Source organism: Balaenoptera musculus, chromosome 3 (genome assembly GCF_009873245.2).
Source record: "Balaenoptera musculus isolate JJ_BM4_2016_0621 chromosome 3, mBalMus1.pri.v3, whole genome shotgun sequence".
Lineage (NCBI taxonomy): Eukaryota > Metazoa > Chordata > Mammalia > Artiodactyla > Balaenopteridae > Balaenoptera > Balaenoptera musculus.
In genome coordinates this window covers 62,857,474-62,872,921 of record NC_045787.1, presented here as the reverse complement: position 1 = coordinate 62,872,921, position 15,448 = coordinate 62,857,474, and the positions used below count along the sequence as shown (strand labels likewise).

General features: G+C 35.0%; 1 protein-coding gene across 2 annotated transcripts in view; it reads right to left on the bottom strand.

Moving 5' to 3' along the window:
* MSH3 (mutS homolog 3) overlaps positions 1-15,448 on the bottom strand; it is a 183,549-nt gene that overhangs the window by 79,092 nt on the left and 89,009 nt on the right. For both annotated transcript variants that reach the window (XM_036847244.1, XM_036847245.1), the window contains exons 14-15: positions 3,282-3,469; positions 2,390-2,558 (exon numbers count right to left, since the gene is read on the bottom strand). In XM_036847244.1, the coding sequence (XP_036703139.1) occupies positions 2,390-2,558; positions 3,282-3,469 (357 nt within the window). The remainder of the gene's footprint in view (positions 1-2,389; positions 2,559-3,281; positions 3,470-15,448) is intronic.

Below are 15,448 nucleotides of genomic sequence, written 5' to 3'. Positions count from 1 at the left end.
TATGTATGGAAATAAACTTTCAGACAGAACCGAAGGGTATAAATAAGAAGCACATATATATAAAACAAGGGTTTTCCTTCTTTCCCCCTTCACTTCTCAGAGGTAATCATATTTGATGGAGTCTGTTCTTATTCCTTTGAGTATCTCTAAATTTGCTTATAACTTCAGTACAAATATTTAAACAGAATTTAATTATAACAATGCTGACTATTTAGAATTCATTTGGTGTTCGAATGAACAGAATCAGTAATTCCCAAAAAATGTTATAAAAGTGATTCTGTATTGATGCACTATTGAGATTCTATAGGTTTAAAAAAAAAAAACCAACAAGAATCCATCCTATCGTTAAAAACTAAGAAATTTCTTGCCTCAAATTTATCACCTTAATTTAGTAAAGGTTAAAAATAATAAGATAATTTACCTTCCTTGTTAATCCTTTGTAATCTAATTACTTAATCTCCATGCTGGCTTTTTCTTAAATGTCAGTGCTATACTGATACAAAATAACTAATCTACTATCCCTTATGAATTTCTAATCAGTTTTCCCCATTTTTACTTGAAAACTGCCAAATGAATCCATGGCTGTCTTCCAAAGCCTTAAGCTTTATTTAAGGCTGAATAGTATGAGCTCTAAAATGTCTGGATTTTATCAAATAAAATCTATGATGTTGATAATCCCTTGTATTAATATTTGTGAGCTGAGTGAAATAACAACATGGTATAAAGATTGGAGGCAGACCTGGGCTGGAAATGAGCTTCTAACTTGGGTAACTTATCTCACTATACTATGCCAAGTCTCAGTTTTCTTTCCTGCAAAACTGGAATAATCCCTTTTTGTGTTGTTACAAGGATTAATAATATATGCAAAGCACTTAGCACCATTCTGAACATTAACAAGTGCTTGACAAATGGTAACTATATTACTATTGTTATTATTATTATATGAATAATATGTGCATAGTGCTTTCTGATTAGAAAATACTTTCATGTATTTTAACTCAATTGGTCTTCACAGTAGTCTCACTACAGAGGTGACTCTTCCATGGTCACGTAGCATGTAAGTGGTAGAACTGGCAGCTTTCCCCACTGTAATACCAGGTAACCACTTTTCTACTAAACATCTTTTATTAATGTATTAAGCAATTTTGATCATCTCATTTTCAACAAATAGAACAGAACAGTGGCACTGAGGTCACTTGTCACTTTGCAAGGTCATAATTATATAGTGAAACCAAGAGATACAATTAAGTATTTGGTATTTGCCTGTTCAGGGGAAGAGTGAGAAGTAAGTATACATAGTGTGAAGTCATTTTTCTGCTATATAGAGCTCTATGTGGAATGCATGATGAAATGTCTGCCTTAGTATAATATCTTAATTTTGTCTAGAAGACAGGCTGACTTAATCACTGGTCTGTTACATTACTAAACATTTTAATAAAGATTATAATTTACTGTAGAGTTTCTTATTTCAAGTAATCATACAAATCAACACTTATGGCTAAATAGATAAAGCAGTGCAAATATTTTAAAAACATTTGAAATTATGCTTTTCCCCACTAGAAAAATATCTATTTTTAAAAATTCTGAATAAAATGTTCATCCTATAGAAATTATTCACAAATTCCCTAATTTGCTGTTTTAACAAAGTAGAATTTTTCAGATTCCCTCAGTTGGAATCTTTATATTTTATTAAACATAAGATGTAGAAGTAGCAACACCTCAAGACTCAGAATAGGACAGACAGATATAAGTACACTTTAAAAAGCATACTTATTCCTGGTTCTCATTCAGATGCTAATATCAAACTTTAAACAGAAATACACATACCAAAAAACACATTCTAGACAGCACCATAATCTTATGGAAGATCCACTAAATGTAGGTTTTTGCTATAGTTTTGTTCTTCTGTTCTTTTAGCAGCTATACTGCTTCAAAAGGAAGCCCTGCCATTTAATCACTTTGTGATCCAATTAGTGTAGGTTATTCACTACATTAGGTGGTTTGTATCATTTCATCATCTGCAGGCCTGGAGTCAAAGACTAACTTCTCTCTCCTGGATTTAGGGTAAATGAAGTCTTGAAAGTTATTATTTACGATAGTCAAGGTTCTCTGTAATATAAGTTCAATAGATAATATTAAAACACACGTAACATTAAGTTCCATGCTTTTACCAAGACTAAAGTAAATAAGCAAACCAAATAATGTTATTAAAAGAAAATTCTTATCAAAACAAGCTATTACAATATATTTCCAAGAAACAAAACAGAAAATCTGAAAAAAAAAAGAAAACAATAATACTTTCATCTATCCTCAGATTTTTATTTACATTTTAAAATATCCTTTCCAATTGAGGAAAAGTAACGTAAAAGAAAAGTATCTTTGATACTACCTCCTGTCCTGATACTGTCACATATTGTGCAGAAGGATTTTTTAGTATTTTTCGTATTTCTTGCAAATGTGTTTGGATCTTGTCAGTAACTTCCTGAATTTCATCCTTCCTCTTTTTTATTAAAGGGAAGTGAGAAAGGTCTTTGAATAATTCAGTTTTATCCCCAATCCTAAAAAAATGAGAAAATGCAAATACATATATTAAAGCATATTACTTACACCAATTAACAATTATTTTTCAAAACATAATGAAAGACCAAAGGGTGGGAAGTCAAGAGAACAAGATTTTAATTCCAGCTCTTCCACTAAATATTTATGGGTAAGTTTCTTAATTTCTTTGAAGACAGACAAAATTACCCTAACATTATTTTCGTTTTGCAAATTCATGATTGCCATGGTGAAACCAAGAGATGAAATTCAACATTTGTTGTATATTCAGAAAATAAACACAAATGGAAATACTGTCAAATCTTTTTTCTTATACATAGAGTTCTTTGTGGGATAAACTGTAAAATGACTACTCCTTAGAGGATAACTTTGCTTCCGCGGTTTCTGAATATAAAGCAGAGGATCTCTGGATATCTAGCAAATAAGCACAAGATGCCATCTGCCATCTATTTTTGGATTAATAAACTGCTACTACTTGCTCGGCCTGGACTTTATCTTTTCATCACCTGATACCTGAAGTACCACATTTGTTCTGTATGACGGAACTGCCTAAACACTAAGTGTTATTTCCAGCTGTAATATAGAGCCTTTAGTATCCGATCACATTTCTAGTTTTACAAGCAACTTCTATCACTACTTCTATAGAAGCTTAAGTATCCACACATCAAATGGCAAATACATTACTTTCACTGCTAGAAAGGAAGAACTAAGGGTCTGCTACTTACTTGGCAGCTTGTTCGTTGAGAATCTTTAAGTAATGCTCCACTGGACTGAGGAGTTCAGGAATTTCTGAAATAAACGTCTGGAGCAACTCTGACTGAACATGGGAATTAACAGCAGGTATTAGTGCTTGAAATTCTGACTTCAGGTGATACAGGGTTTTGACAATCAGGAAGAACTCTTGCGTAGAACACTGAAAATAGAAATATTTTTCCTAAATAGCATAACATATGTGAAAATGAAATTAGTTAGTGGTCGTTTTAAAGGTAGAATCAGAATAAAAGAAAATTTTAATTTACTGTATAAATTAGTTAATTGAAATAAAGTTTTTGTTGATATGTCCTAAATGTTAATAGTTTTAGCACTTTATAAGATAATATTTTCCAGCTATAAAGAAAATAATTTGAGTCAAGGATAGGAAAGCTAATACTCGTTCAGAATTTTTTCATTTTAAAATATGTTGACCATATAACAAAAATACAGTAAACAATGTCGCAAATAAAAAGAATAATTCTGAGAAAATATCTGCAAAACATTTAAGAGATAAAGGGCAAAATTCTCTCAAGTATAATGAGGTTTTACAAATTGACATGGAAAAGATGAATAATCCAAAGAATAGTGGCTAAAGGAACTGAATATGAAGCTCATAGAAAAAAATGTCCAATAAGCACATGATTAATGTCACATATAATTAGGATAAGCAAATTAAAATGACAAGGTAGCATTCTTCACTCATCAGAATGTCAAAGATTTTAAAGTATGATAATAGCTAAGTCACATAGAGTGTGAAAAATGACACTTTTATATACTACTAGTAGAGGCATAACTTTGTTGAAGAGCAATTTGGCATATATTTATAATAAAAAGTGTATATACCCTTTGACTAAACAATTCCATTTTAAAGAATTTAACTAAAATTATTTTTCATAAGTAGTGAAAAAACTGTGTATCTGAATCTTTATAGTAGCACTGTTCGTAATAATATTAAAAAGATGAATAAGAAACAAATATCCAGCAATTGAGATATTAGGAAAAACTCATTCAATGTGATACTATAAAACAGTTAAAAAACTTAGACATCTGTAAATACTGATGTGCAGGTTGCTATGGAACGCTGTAGTTTCAACATATATTAAATATACATAGTATATGCTTACACTATATACCATATATGTATTTACACAGTAAAATTTCATTTGTGCTTCTTTGAACTATATATATTATTCTACAGAAATAAAAGTATAAGTTGAAAATTTCTGGAAAGTACACATGTAACTTTCTCTAGTTACCTCTGGGTAGTGGATATGCGGGAGGGTGGTAAAGGGAGACTTTTTACTCTTTATTTTACACTCCTGTATACTGTTGTAATTTTGTAACATAAACGTGAATAATTTTTTCAGGGGCATATAGTTGTTTTACAATGTTGTGTTACTTTCTACTGTACAGTGGAGTTCCCTGTGCTATATATCAGGCTCTTATTAGTTATCTATTTTTTACATATTAGTGTATGTATGTCAATCCCAATCTCCCAATTCATCCCACCACCACCCCTGTCACTTTCCCCACTTGGTGTCTATACATTTGTTCTCTATATCTGTGTCTCTATTTCTGCCTTGCAAACTGTTTATCTGTACCATTTTTCTAGATTCCACATATATGCGTTAATATACAATATTTGTTTTTCTCTTACCGACTTACTTCACTCTGTATGACAGTCTGCAGGTCCATCCACATCTCTACAAATAACCCAATTTCGTTCCATTTTATGGCTGAGTAATATTCCATTGTATATATGTACCACATCTTATTTATCCATTCATCTATCGATGGGCATTTAGGTTGCTTCCATGACCTGGCCATTATAAATAGTGTTGCAATGAACACTGGGGTGCATGTGTCTTTTTGATTTATGGTTTTCTCTGGGTATATGCCCAGTAGTGGGATTGCTGGGTCATATGGTAATTCTATTTTTAGTTTTTTAAGGAACCTCCATACTGTTCTCCATAGTAGCTGTATCAATTTACATTCCCACCAACAGTGCAAGAGGGTTCCCTTTTCTCCACACCCTCTCCAGCATTTATTGTTTGTAGATTTTCTGATGATGTCCATTCTAACTAGTGTGAGGTGTTACCTCATTGTAGCTTTGATTTGCATTTCTCTAATAATTACTGATGTTGAGCAGCTTTTCATGTGACTCTTGGCCATCTGTATGTCTTCTTTGGAGAAATGTCTATTTAGGTCTTGTGCCCATTTTTGGATTCAGTTGTTTGTTTTTTTGATGTTGAGCTGCATGAGCTGTTTATATATTTTGGAGATTAATCCTTTGTCCATTGATTTGTTTGCAAATATTTTCTCCCATTCTGAGGGTTGTCTTTTCGTCTTGTTTATAGTTTCGTTTGCTGGGCAAAAACTTTTAAGTTTCATTATATCCCATTTGTTTATTTTTGTTTTTATTTCCATTATTCTGGGAGGTGGGTCAAAAAAGATCTTGCTGTGATTTATGTCAGAGTGTTCTTCCCACGTTTTCCTCTAAGATTTTTATAGTGTCCGGTCTTACATTTAAGTTTTAATCCATTTTGAGTTTATTTTTGTGTATGGTGTTAGGGAGTGTTCTAATTTCATCGTTTTACATGTAGCTCTCCAGTTTTCCCAGCACCACTTACTGAAGAGGCTGTCTTTCTCCATTGTATATCCTTGCCTCCTTTGTCAGAGATAAGTTGACCATAGGTGCGTGGGTTTATCTCTGGGCTTGCTATGCGGTTCCATTGATCTATATTTCTGTTTTTGTGCCAGTACCATATTGTCTTGATTACTGTAGCTTTGTAGTATAGTCTGAAGTCAGGGAGTCTGATTCCCCCAGCTCCGTTTTTTTTTTCTCAAGATCACTTTGGCTATTCGGGGTCTTTTGCGTTTCCATACAAATTGTAAGATTTTTTGTTCTACTTCTGTGAAAAGTGCCATTGGTATTTTGATAGGGATTGCACTGAATCTGTGGATTGCTTTTAGTAGTATAGTCAGTTTCACAATATTGATTCTTCCAATCCATGAACATGGTATATCTCTCCATCTGTTTGTGTCATCTTTGATTCCTTTCATCAGTGTTACAGTTTTCTGAATACAGGTCTTTTACCTCCTTAGGTAGGTTTATTCCTAGGTATTTTATTCTTTTTGTTGTAATGGTGAATGGGATTGTTTTCTTAAATTCTCTTTCAAATTTTTCATTGTTAATATATAGGAATGCAAGAGATTTCTGTGCATTAATTTTATATCCTGCAACTTTACCAAATTCATTGATTAGCTCTAGTAGTTTTCTGGTGGCATCTTTAGGATTTTCTATGTATAGTATCATGTCATCTGAAAACAGTGACAGTTTTACTTCTTCTTTTCTAATTTGTATTCCTTTTATTTCTTTTTCTTCTCTGATTGCCGTGGGTAGGACTTCCAAAACTATGTTGAGTAATAGTGGCGAGAGTGGACATCCTTGTCTTGTTCTTGATCTTAGAGGAAATGCTTTCAGTTTTTCACCATTGAGAATGATGTTTGTTGTGGGTTTGTCGTATATGGCCTTTATTATGTTGAGGTAGGTTCCCTCAATGCCCACTTTCTGGAGAGTTTTTATCATAAATGGGTGTTGAATTTTCTCAAAAGCTTTTTCTGCATCTATTGAGATGATCATATGGTTTTTATTCTTCAATTTGTTAATATGGTGTATCACATGGATTGATTTGCGTATACTGAAGAATCCTTTCATCCCTGGGATAAATCCCACTTGATCATGGTGTAGATCCTTTTAATGTGTTGTTGGATTCTGTCTGTTAGCATTTTATTGAGGATTTTTGCATCTATATTCATCAATGATATTGGTCTGTAATTTTCTTTTATTTGGTCGTATCTTTGTCTGATTTTGGTAGCAGGGTGATGGTGGCCTCATAGAATGAGTTTGAGAGTGTTCCTTCCTCTGCAATTTTTTGGAAGAGTTTGAGAAGGATGGGTGTTAGCTCTTCTCTAAATGTTTGATGGAATTCACCTGTGAAGCCATCTGGTCCTGAACTTTTGTTTGCTGGAAGATTTTTAATCAGTTTCAATTTCATTACTTGTGATTGGTCTGTTCATATTTTCTATTTCTTCCTGGTTCACTCTTGGAAGATTATACTTTTCTAAGAATTTGTCCATTTCTTCCACGTTGTCCATTTTATTGGCATAGAGTTGCCTGTCGTAGTCTCTTAGGATGCTTTGTATTTCTGTGGTGTCTGTTTTGACTTCTTTTTCATTTCTAATTTTATTGATTTGATTCCTCTCTTTTTCTTGATGAGTCGTGCTAAAGGTTTATCAATTTTGTTTATCTTCTCGAAGAACCAACTTTTACTTTTATTGATCTTTGCTATTGTTTTCTTTGTCTCTATTTCATTTATTTCTGCTCTGATCTTTGTGATTTCTTTCCTTCTACTAACTTGGGGTTTTTTTGTTCTTCTTTCTCTAGTTCCTTTAGGTGTAAAGTTAGATTTTTTATTTGAAATTTTTCTTGTTTCTTGAGGGAGGGCTGTATTGCTACAAACTTCCCTGTTAGAACTGCTTTTGCTGCATCCCATAGATTTTGGATCATCGTGTTTTTGTTGTCATTTGTCTCTAGGTGTTTTTTGATTTCCTCTTTGATTTCTTCAGTGATCTCTTGGTTATTTAGTAGCATTTTGTTTAGCCTCCATGTGTTTGCGTTTTGCATGGTTTTTTACCTGTAACTTATTTCTAATCTCATTGTGTTGTGGTCGGAAAAGATGCTTGATATGATTTCAATTTTCTTAAATTCACCAAGGCTTGATTTGTGACCCATGATGTGATCTATCCTGGAGAATGTTCCATGTGCACTTGAGAAGAAAGTGTAATCTGCTGTTTTCAGATGGAACGTCCTATAAATATCAATTAAATCTATTTGTTCTATTGTGTCATTTAAAGCTTGTATTTCCTTATTAATTTTCTGTCTGGATGATCTGTCCATTGGTGTAAGTGAGGTGTTAAATTCCCCCACTATTACTATGTTATTGTCGATTTCCTCTTTTATAGCTGTTAGCATTTGCCTTATGTATTGAGGTGCTCCTTTGTTGGGTGCATATACATACATACAATTGTTATGTCTTCTTAGAGTGATCCCTTGATCATTATGTAGCGTCCTTCCTTGTCTTGTAACATTCTTTATTTTAAAGTCTATTTTATCTGAGTACTGCTACTTCAGGTTTCTTTTGATTTCCATTTGCATGGAATATCTTTTTCCATCCCCTCACTTTCAGTATGTATGTGTCCCTAGGTCTGAAGTAGGTCTCTTGTAGACAGCATATATATGGGTCTTGTTTTTGTATCCATTTAGCCCGTCTGTGTCTTTTGGTTGGGGCATTTAATCCATTCACATTTAAGGTAATTATTGACATGTATGTTCCTATTATCATTTTCTTAATTATTTTGGGTTTGTTTTTTAGGTCCTTTTCTTCTCTTGTGTTTCCCGCTTACAGAAGTTCCTTTAGCATTTGCTGTAGAGCTGGTTTGGTGGTTGGTGCTGAATTCTCTTAGCTTTTGCTTGTCTGTAAAGCTTTTAATTTCTCCATCGAATCTGAATGAGCTCCTTGCTGGGTACAGTAATCTTGGTTGTAGGTTCTTCCCTTTCATCACTTTAAATATATCGTACCACTCCCTTCTGGCTTGCAGAGTTTCTGCTGAGAAATCAGCTGTTAACCTTATGGGAGTTCCCTTGTGTGTTATTTGTTGTTTTTCCCTTGTTGCTTTTAATAATTTCTCTTTTTCTTTAATTTTTGTCAATTTGATTACTATGTGTCTCGGTGTGTTTCTCCTTGGGTTTATCCTAACTGGGACTCTGTGTTTCCTGGACTTGGGCGGCTATTTCCTTTCCCATGTTAGGGAAGTTTTCGACTATAATCTCTTCAAAAATTTTCTTGGGTCATTTCTCTCTCTCTTCTCCTTCTGGGACCCCTATAATGCGAATGTTGGTGCATTTAATGTTGTCCCAGAGGTCTCTTAGGCTGTCTTCATTTCTTTTCATTCTTTTTTCTTTAATCTGTTCCGCAGCAGTGAATTCCACCATTCTGTCTTCAGGTCACTTATCCGTTCTGCTGCCTCAGTTATTCTGCTACTGATTCCTTCTAGTGTATTCTTCATTTCAGTTATTGTATTGTTCATTTCTGTTTGTTTGTTCTTTAATTCTTCTAGGTGTTTGTTCTTTAATTATTCTAGGTCTTTGTTAAACATTTCTTGCATCTTCTCGATCTTTGCCTCCATTCTTTTTCCGAGGTCCTGGATCATCTTCACTATCATTATTCTGAATTCTTTTTCAGGAAAGTTGCCTATCTCCACTCCATTTAGTTGTTTTTCTGGAGTTTTATCTTGTTCTTTCATCTGGTACATAGTCCTCTGCCTTTTCATTTTGTCTATCTTTCTGTGATTGTGGCTTTTGTTCCACGGGCTGCAGGACTGTAGTTCTTCTTGCTTCTGCTGTCTGCCCTCCGGTGGATGAGGCTATCTAAGAGGCCTGTGCAAGCTTCCTGATGGGAGGGACTAGTGGGTAGAGTTGTGTGTTGCTCTGGTGGGCAGAGCTCAGTAAAACTTTAATCCGCCTGTCTGCTGATGGGTGGGCCTGTGTTCCCTCCCTGTTGATTGTTTGGCCTGAGGTGACCCAGCGTTGGAGGCTACAGGCTCTTTGGTGGGGCTAATGGCAGACTCCGGGAGGGCTCACACCAATGAGTACTTCCCAGAACTTCTGCTACCAGTGTCCTTTCCCGGCGGTGAGCTGCCCCCCGCCTCTGCAGGAGACCCTCCAACACTAGCAGGTAGGTCTGGTTCAGACTCCTATGGGGTCACTGCTCCTTCCCCCTGGGTCCTGGTGCGCACACTACTTTGTGTGTGCCCTCCAAGAGTGGAGTCTCTGTTTCCCTCCAGTCCTGTCGAAGTCCTGCAATCAAATCCCACTGGCCTTTAGAGTCCAATTCTCTGGGGGTTCCTCCTCCCATTGCCGGACCCCAGGTTGGGAAGCCTGATATGGGACTCAGAACCTTCACTACAGTGGGTGGACTTCTGTGGTATAATTGTTCTCCAGTTTGTGAATCGCCCACCCAGCAGTAATGGGATTTGATTTTACTGTGATTGCACCCCTCCTACCATCTCATTGCGGTTTCTCCTTTGTCTTTGGATTTGGGGTATCTTTTTCGGTGAGTTCCAGTGCCTTTCTGTAGATGACTGTTCAGCAGTTAGTTGTGATTCCGGTGCTCTCACAAGAGGGAGTGAGCACACGTCCTTCTACTCCATCTTCGAACGTGAATAATTTTTACTTTTGGAGCTTGGGATAAAGAGTATGGGCTAAACACGTGCATCTAATTTCACTCTGTCTTGAAGCTACAGACCAAGATTGTTTTAAAAGTCATGAAACCTCACGAATAATCAGGAGAAAAAACAACAGCAACAACCCCTTAGAAGCTACAAAGAAAATGGACTAACAGTAATTGACTTAGAAGCCTCAAGGTTTTTGAATCTTAAGCAGCTATGAGGAAAAGTAGAACCCCACTTGAGTTATACCCAGAATCCTAAGACTCAGGAACTGGTGGCACAAAGTGGAAGTGGAAGCTGGGGGTAGGGGAGTTGGGAGGGGAGAAAGTGAATTAAGCAGCAATTAAATCCCTCAATCCCCTATTCCTCTATATGCTACTAAACAACCACCATTTTCCTACCCTACAGAAGACTACAGTTGACCCTTGAACAACGTGGAGGTTAGGGGTGCCAACCCTTCACACAGTCAAAAATCTGAATATAACTTTACAGTCAGCCCTGCATATCTGTGTTTCTACAAATCCATGGATTCAACCAACCATGGATCATGTAGTACTGTAGTACATATTTATTGAAACAAATCTGCTGTAAGAGGACCCGCACAGTTCAAACCCATGCTGTTCAAGGGTCAACTGTAGTTTTCTTCTCTGGAGAAGGTAAAACATGGGGCGTCTGAACCAGCTTCAGGCACAGTGAAGGATGAGAGTACCACCAAAAGCAAGGGATTAAAGGAATGAGTACAAACTGAATGCTGAGATTCCCAGCTGTCCCCATTGAGCTCCCAGAACATTAGCAGTCAGAAAAGTGAAAGAGTCCCTGGGGAATCTCACAAGCCCAAGAGGAAAATTCTAAAGATAGCATATACCAGGAGTTCCCCCAATAAGTGGGCCATTGAATTCACGCTACAGTTCACCTCATAATTTGTAAGCCACATTCAACTACACAGACCTTGCTATCAGTACTTTAGTTACCCACTCTTTAAAAATGATCAGACAGATTAAAAATTCTAACATGCAATGCAAAAACTAAAACAAACAATCAATGGACCAACAAATACTAGAAGAAATAGGGCCTATACAGGTAGAAGAAATCTTCTAAAAAAAAAATGTTAACGATATCCTCAGTTAAACAGAGAATATTGAAATAAGAGTATTGAAATAAACAGAGAATCATGAAGTAAGAATGGCATGTTATTTTTTTAAAAAAGAAACATTCAGAGAACAAGAAAACAACCAAAAATTTGTAGAACTTAAACTATCAGAGTAGAAATGAAAAATGCAACAAAAGAGGCAGAAGATCAATGTGATAAAATTTCCAAGAAGGTAAAGCAAAAGTGTAAAGAGATGGAAATACAGAAGAAAGTTTGATAATCAGTCCAGAAGATTCAATCAACTCAAATAATAGAGCTGCAGAAAGAAAGAAATCATCAAAAAATAATTCAGAGATGTGTTACATGTATGCAGTGGACTACTACTCAGCCATAAAAAAAGAATGAAATAATGCCATTTGCAGCAACATGGATGGACTTAGAGATTATCATACTAAGTGAAGGAAGTCAGAAAGAGAAAGACAAATACCATATGATTATCACTTATATGTGGAATCTAAAATATGACACAAATGAACCTATCTATGAAACAGAAACAGACTCATGGACATAGAGAATAGACTTGTGGTTGCCAAGAGGGAGGGGGTTGGGGGAGGGGTGGAGTGGGAGGTTGGGGTTAGCAGATGTAAGCTATTATATATATAGAATGGATAAACAACAGGTCCTACTGTATAGCACAGAGAACTATATTCAATATCCTGTGATAAACCATAACAGAAAAGAATATATTAAAAAAAGAATGTGTGTATATATATGTATATATATATATACATACATATATATACACATACACACACATATCTGAATCACCTTGTTGTACAGCAAAAATTAACACATTGTAAATCAACTATACTTCAATAAAAAAATAATAATTTTGAATTTAGAATTGTACATCCAAACTTTAAATAATAATAATTCAGAAAAATTTCCCAGAACTTGGTTGCCAGCTTGAAAAGGCCCAATACAATGAATTAAAACAGAACCAAATCATGGCAAATCATCACGAAATTTTAAAACACTGGAGACAGAGAGAATCTTCCATTTCCAGAAGGAGAGAAAAAAAGAACAACAACAACAAAAAGTCACACGAAGAATCAGGAACCAATATGACTTCAGACTGTTTAACAATAATAGTAGAAGCTATTGAAGAAGACAATGAAGTAACACAAAATTCTAAAGGAAAATAATTTATAGCTTAGAATTTTTATACCCAACCAAACTACCATCAAATGTGAGAGTAAAAGAAAAAAGACATTTCCAGACATCTATGTTTCAAACTTATTTCCAGTGCCCTTTCTCAGGATGCTTCTAGAGAACGTACTCTACCAAAATGAAGGAATAAACCAAGAGGAAGTCATGGAATACAGAAAACAGAAGATTCCATTCAAGGGAAATAAAGGGAATCTAAGAAGATAGTTATTCAACAGGTATAGCAGGGCAACCAGTCCAGGTTGGATCAGGTAGGAAGGCTCAAGAAAATGAAATTAACAGAATATTTGATGAAAATAAATATCTGGAGATGATAGGACAATGTAAGTTTGAGTTAATGATAAGTACACAACATAAATAGTATATATATATATATACACACACACATATATATAAATGGATGAATGCTAAGAACATATTTAGAAAGATAATAATTAACTACAAGGAATGAAGTAAATTATGCAAAAAAAAAAAAAAAAGGAAGTTAGGTCCGACTGAACAAACGCTGAGTTCAAAATGCATCATAAAGCACCTTTTCTCCAGAAAGGCCATGGCTTGCTGGGAAAGATACATACAGGAAGCTGCACTGTTTGTATAAATATGCAGCCTAGAATTAATTTACAGCCTAGAATTGACCTAGAGTCACTTAATAGTACCTTCTAATAAGAGAGCAAAAATTAACATTTTCAATAGAATTTCTGAATAATAATGTCTTGTAATTATTGTAATTTGATAAGCAAAAAAGGGGATTGATGGTTCATATTCAGGTACGATATAAAGTTTAAGTCAGCAACAGAAGAAAGGTGAAAACCAGAAGTGCTTGCAATCAAGTCCTAAGTGCCCATGGCAGGTTGCTCCCAAACTTCTTAAGCAAAATGACTCAATGGAGCTGCAAGAAAGCTGAGGATAAGGGTAAAACAGTTGCTCCTGGAGTCTCTCATGTTCAACTCCATTTCTGGCAGCAACCTTCTCTGTGGAAGAGTTTGAGAACACATGCCCAAGTGCAGAGGCAGGTCATCACAGTACTGCAAGAACCCCAGCCTAAGCTCCATACTGAAAACATGGCTTTGGGCTTCTACCAGTCTAGCTATGAAACTATTCTCGCCTACAAAATTCTGGAAACACTCTCCTTTCAACATTTACTAAGTGCTATAATCCTTTAAATGTATTCACCACCCTTAGCACTTATGTATCATTTTCTTACAAAATAGTTATTGAGCAGTTAATATGAATTCCTATGACTACCACTATTTTCTAAGACTTAAATTTGAAGTCTTACTATCAAAAGAAATGCTTATTTTATTTAAGAGTCGGCCCACTTGGTATCCTCTATTATTATCATCATAAAAATACCTATTTGTGCCTATTCCACGACACTTTCCACACAGCCAGATGGCCTAGGCCTACCACTTCCACAACATCCAAACCGTGTTCCTTACCATTTTCTGAATTTCACATAATTGGCACAATCTGTACCCAGGATATCACTCACCATTTGGTGCATACAGCAGAAGCTTATTTAGAGTAATCTAATGATAAAGAACAGACATGTGTTTGATGGTATGTTCCAAGAGCCAGCTAACTAATCTATAAAAATTTGCTTTAAAGCATTCAGACTTCCTAAAGTTGGTCTGTTACCAAATCATTTCTAATCTTCGCTTTTCAAATCAATCTTTAGGCACATTCTTGTGTAAACACTAAAACAGCAACAAGGAACAGCTTCTGAGTGAGTCACAAGTTCCTTCAGTATAGTTTGAAACTCTAAAAAGTCATTCCTACTCTGCCTGTTGGTTACTTTTAAAAGGATCATATTCCATCATATGTGGAATCTAAAAACAAAAACAAAAACAGAAAACCCGAATTCATAGATACAGAGCACATATTAGTGGTTGCAGGGGGGGTGGTTGTGTGGGCAAAATGAATGAAGATGGTCGAAAAGTATTTGTAAGTTGCTAAAAGAGTAGATCTTAAAAGTTCTCATCAAGAGAAAACAAAAAAACCTTTGTAACTACACATGGTAAAGGATGTTAACCAGACTTACTGTGGTGATCATTCTGTGATATATATATATATATATATATATATATATATATATATACACATACATATATACATCGAATCCTTATGTTATACATTGATAACCTGAAACTAAAATAATGTTGTTTATCAATTATACCTCAATTTAAAAAAGAACTAGATTCTGATATTTACCAAAGTTTTAAAACTTTTATAAGTATACAAACTTTATGAAATGCAAATATTAAAGTACAGTTTAAAGAGAAGCAGGAAGGCATAATAGAAATCACAGCACCCATTTTGATGCCATGGATACTTTGATTCAGCCCTTCTGATTAGCAATTGCTAATTTTTTCAGCTTTGCTCCTATTTTCTTTTGAGAAAAACAAAAACCTCTAACATCTGTCAGTAAACCCTTTCAAGTAGTGAAGGCAATGTGTTTGGAGATCTGTTGCTTGATGAATGGTTGTAAGCCCTGATTGTCAGCCACCGGGTCAAGGTCGAGAACAAAATAAC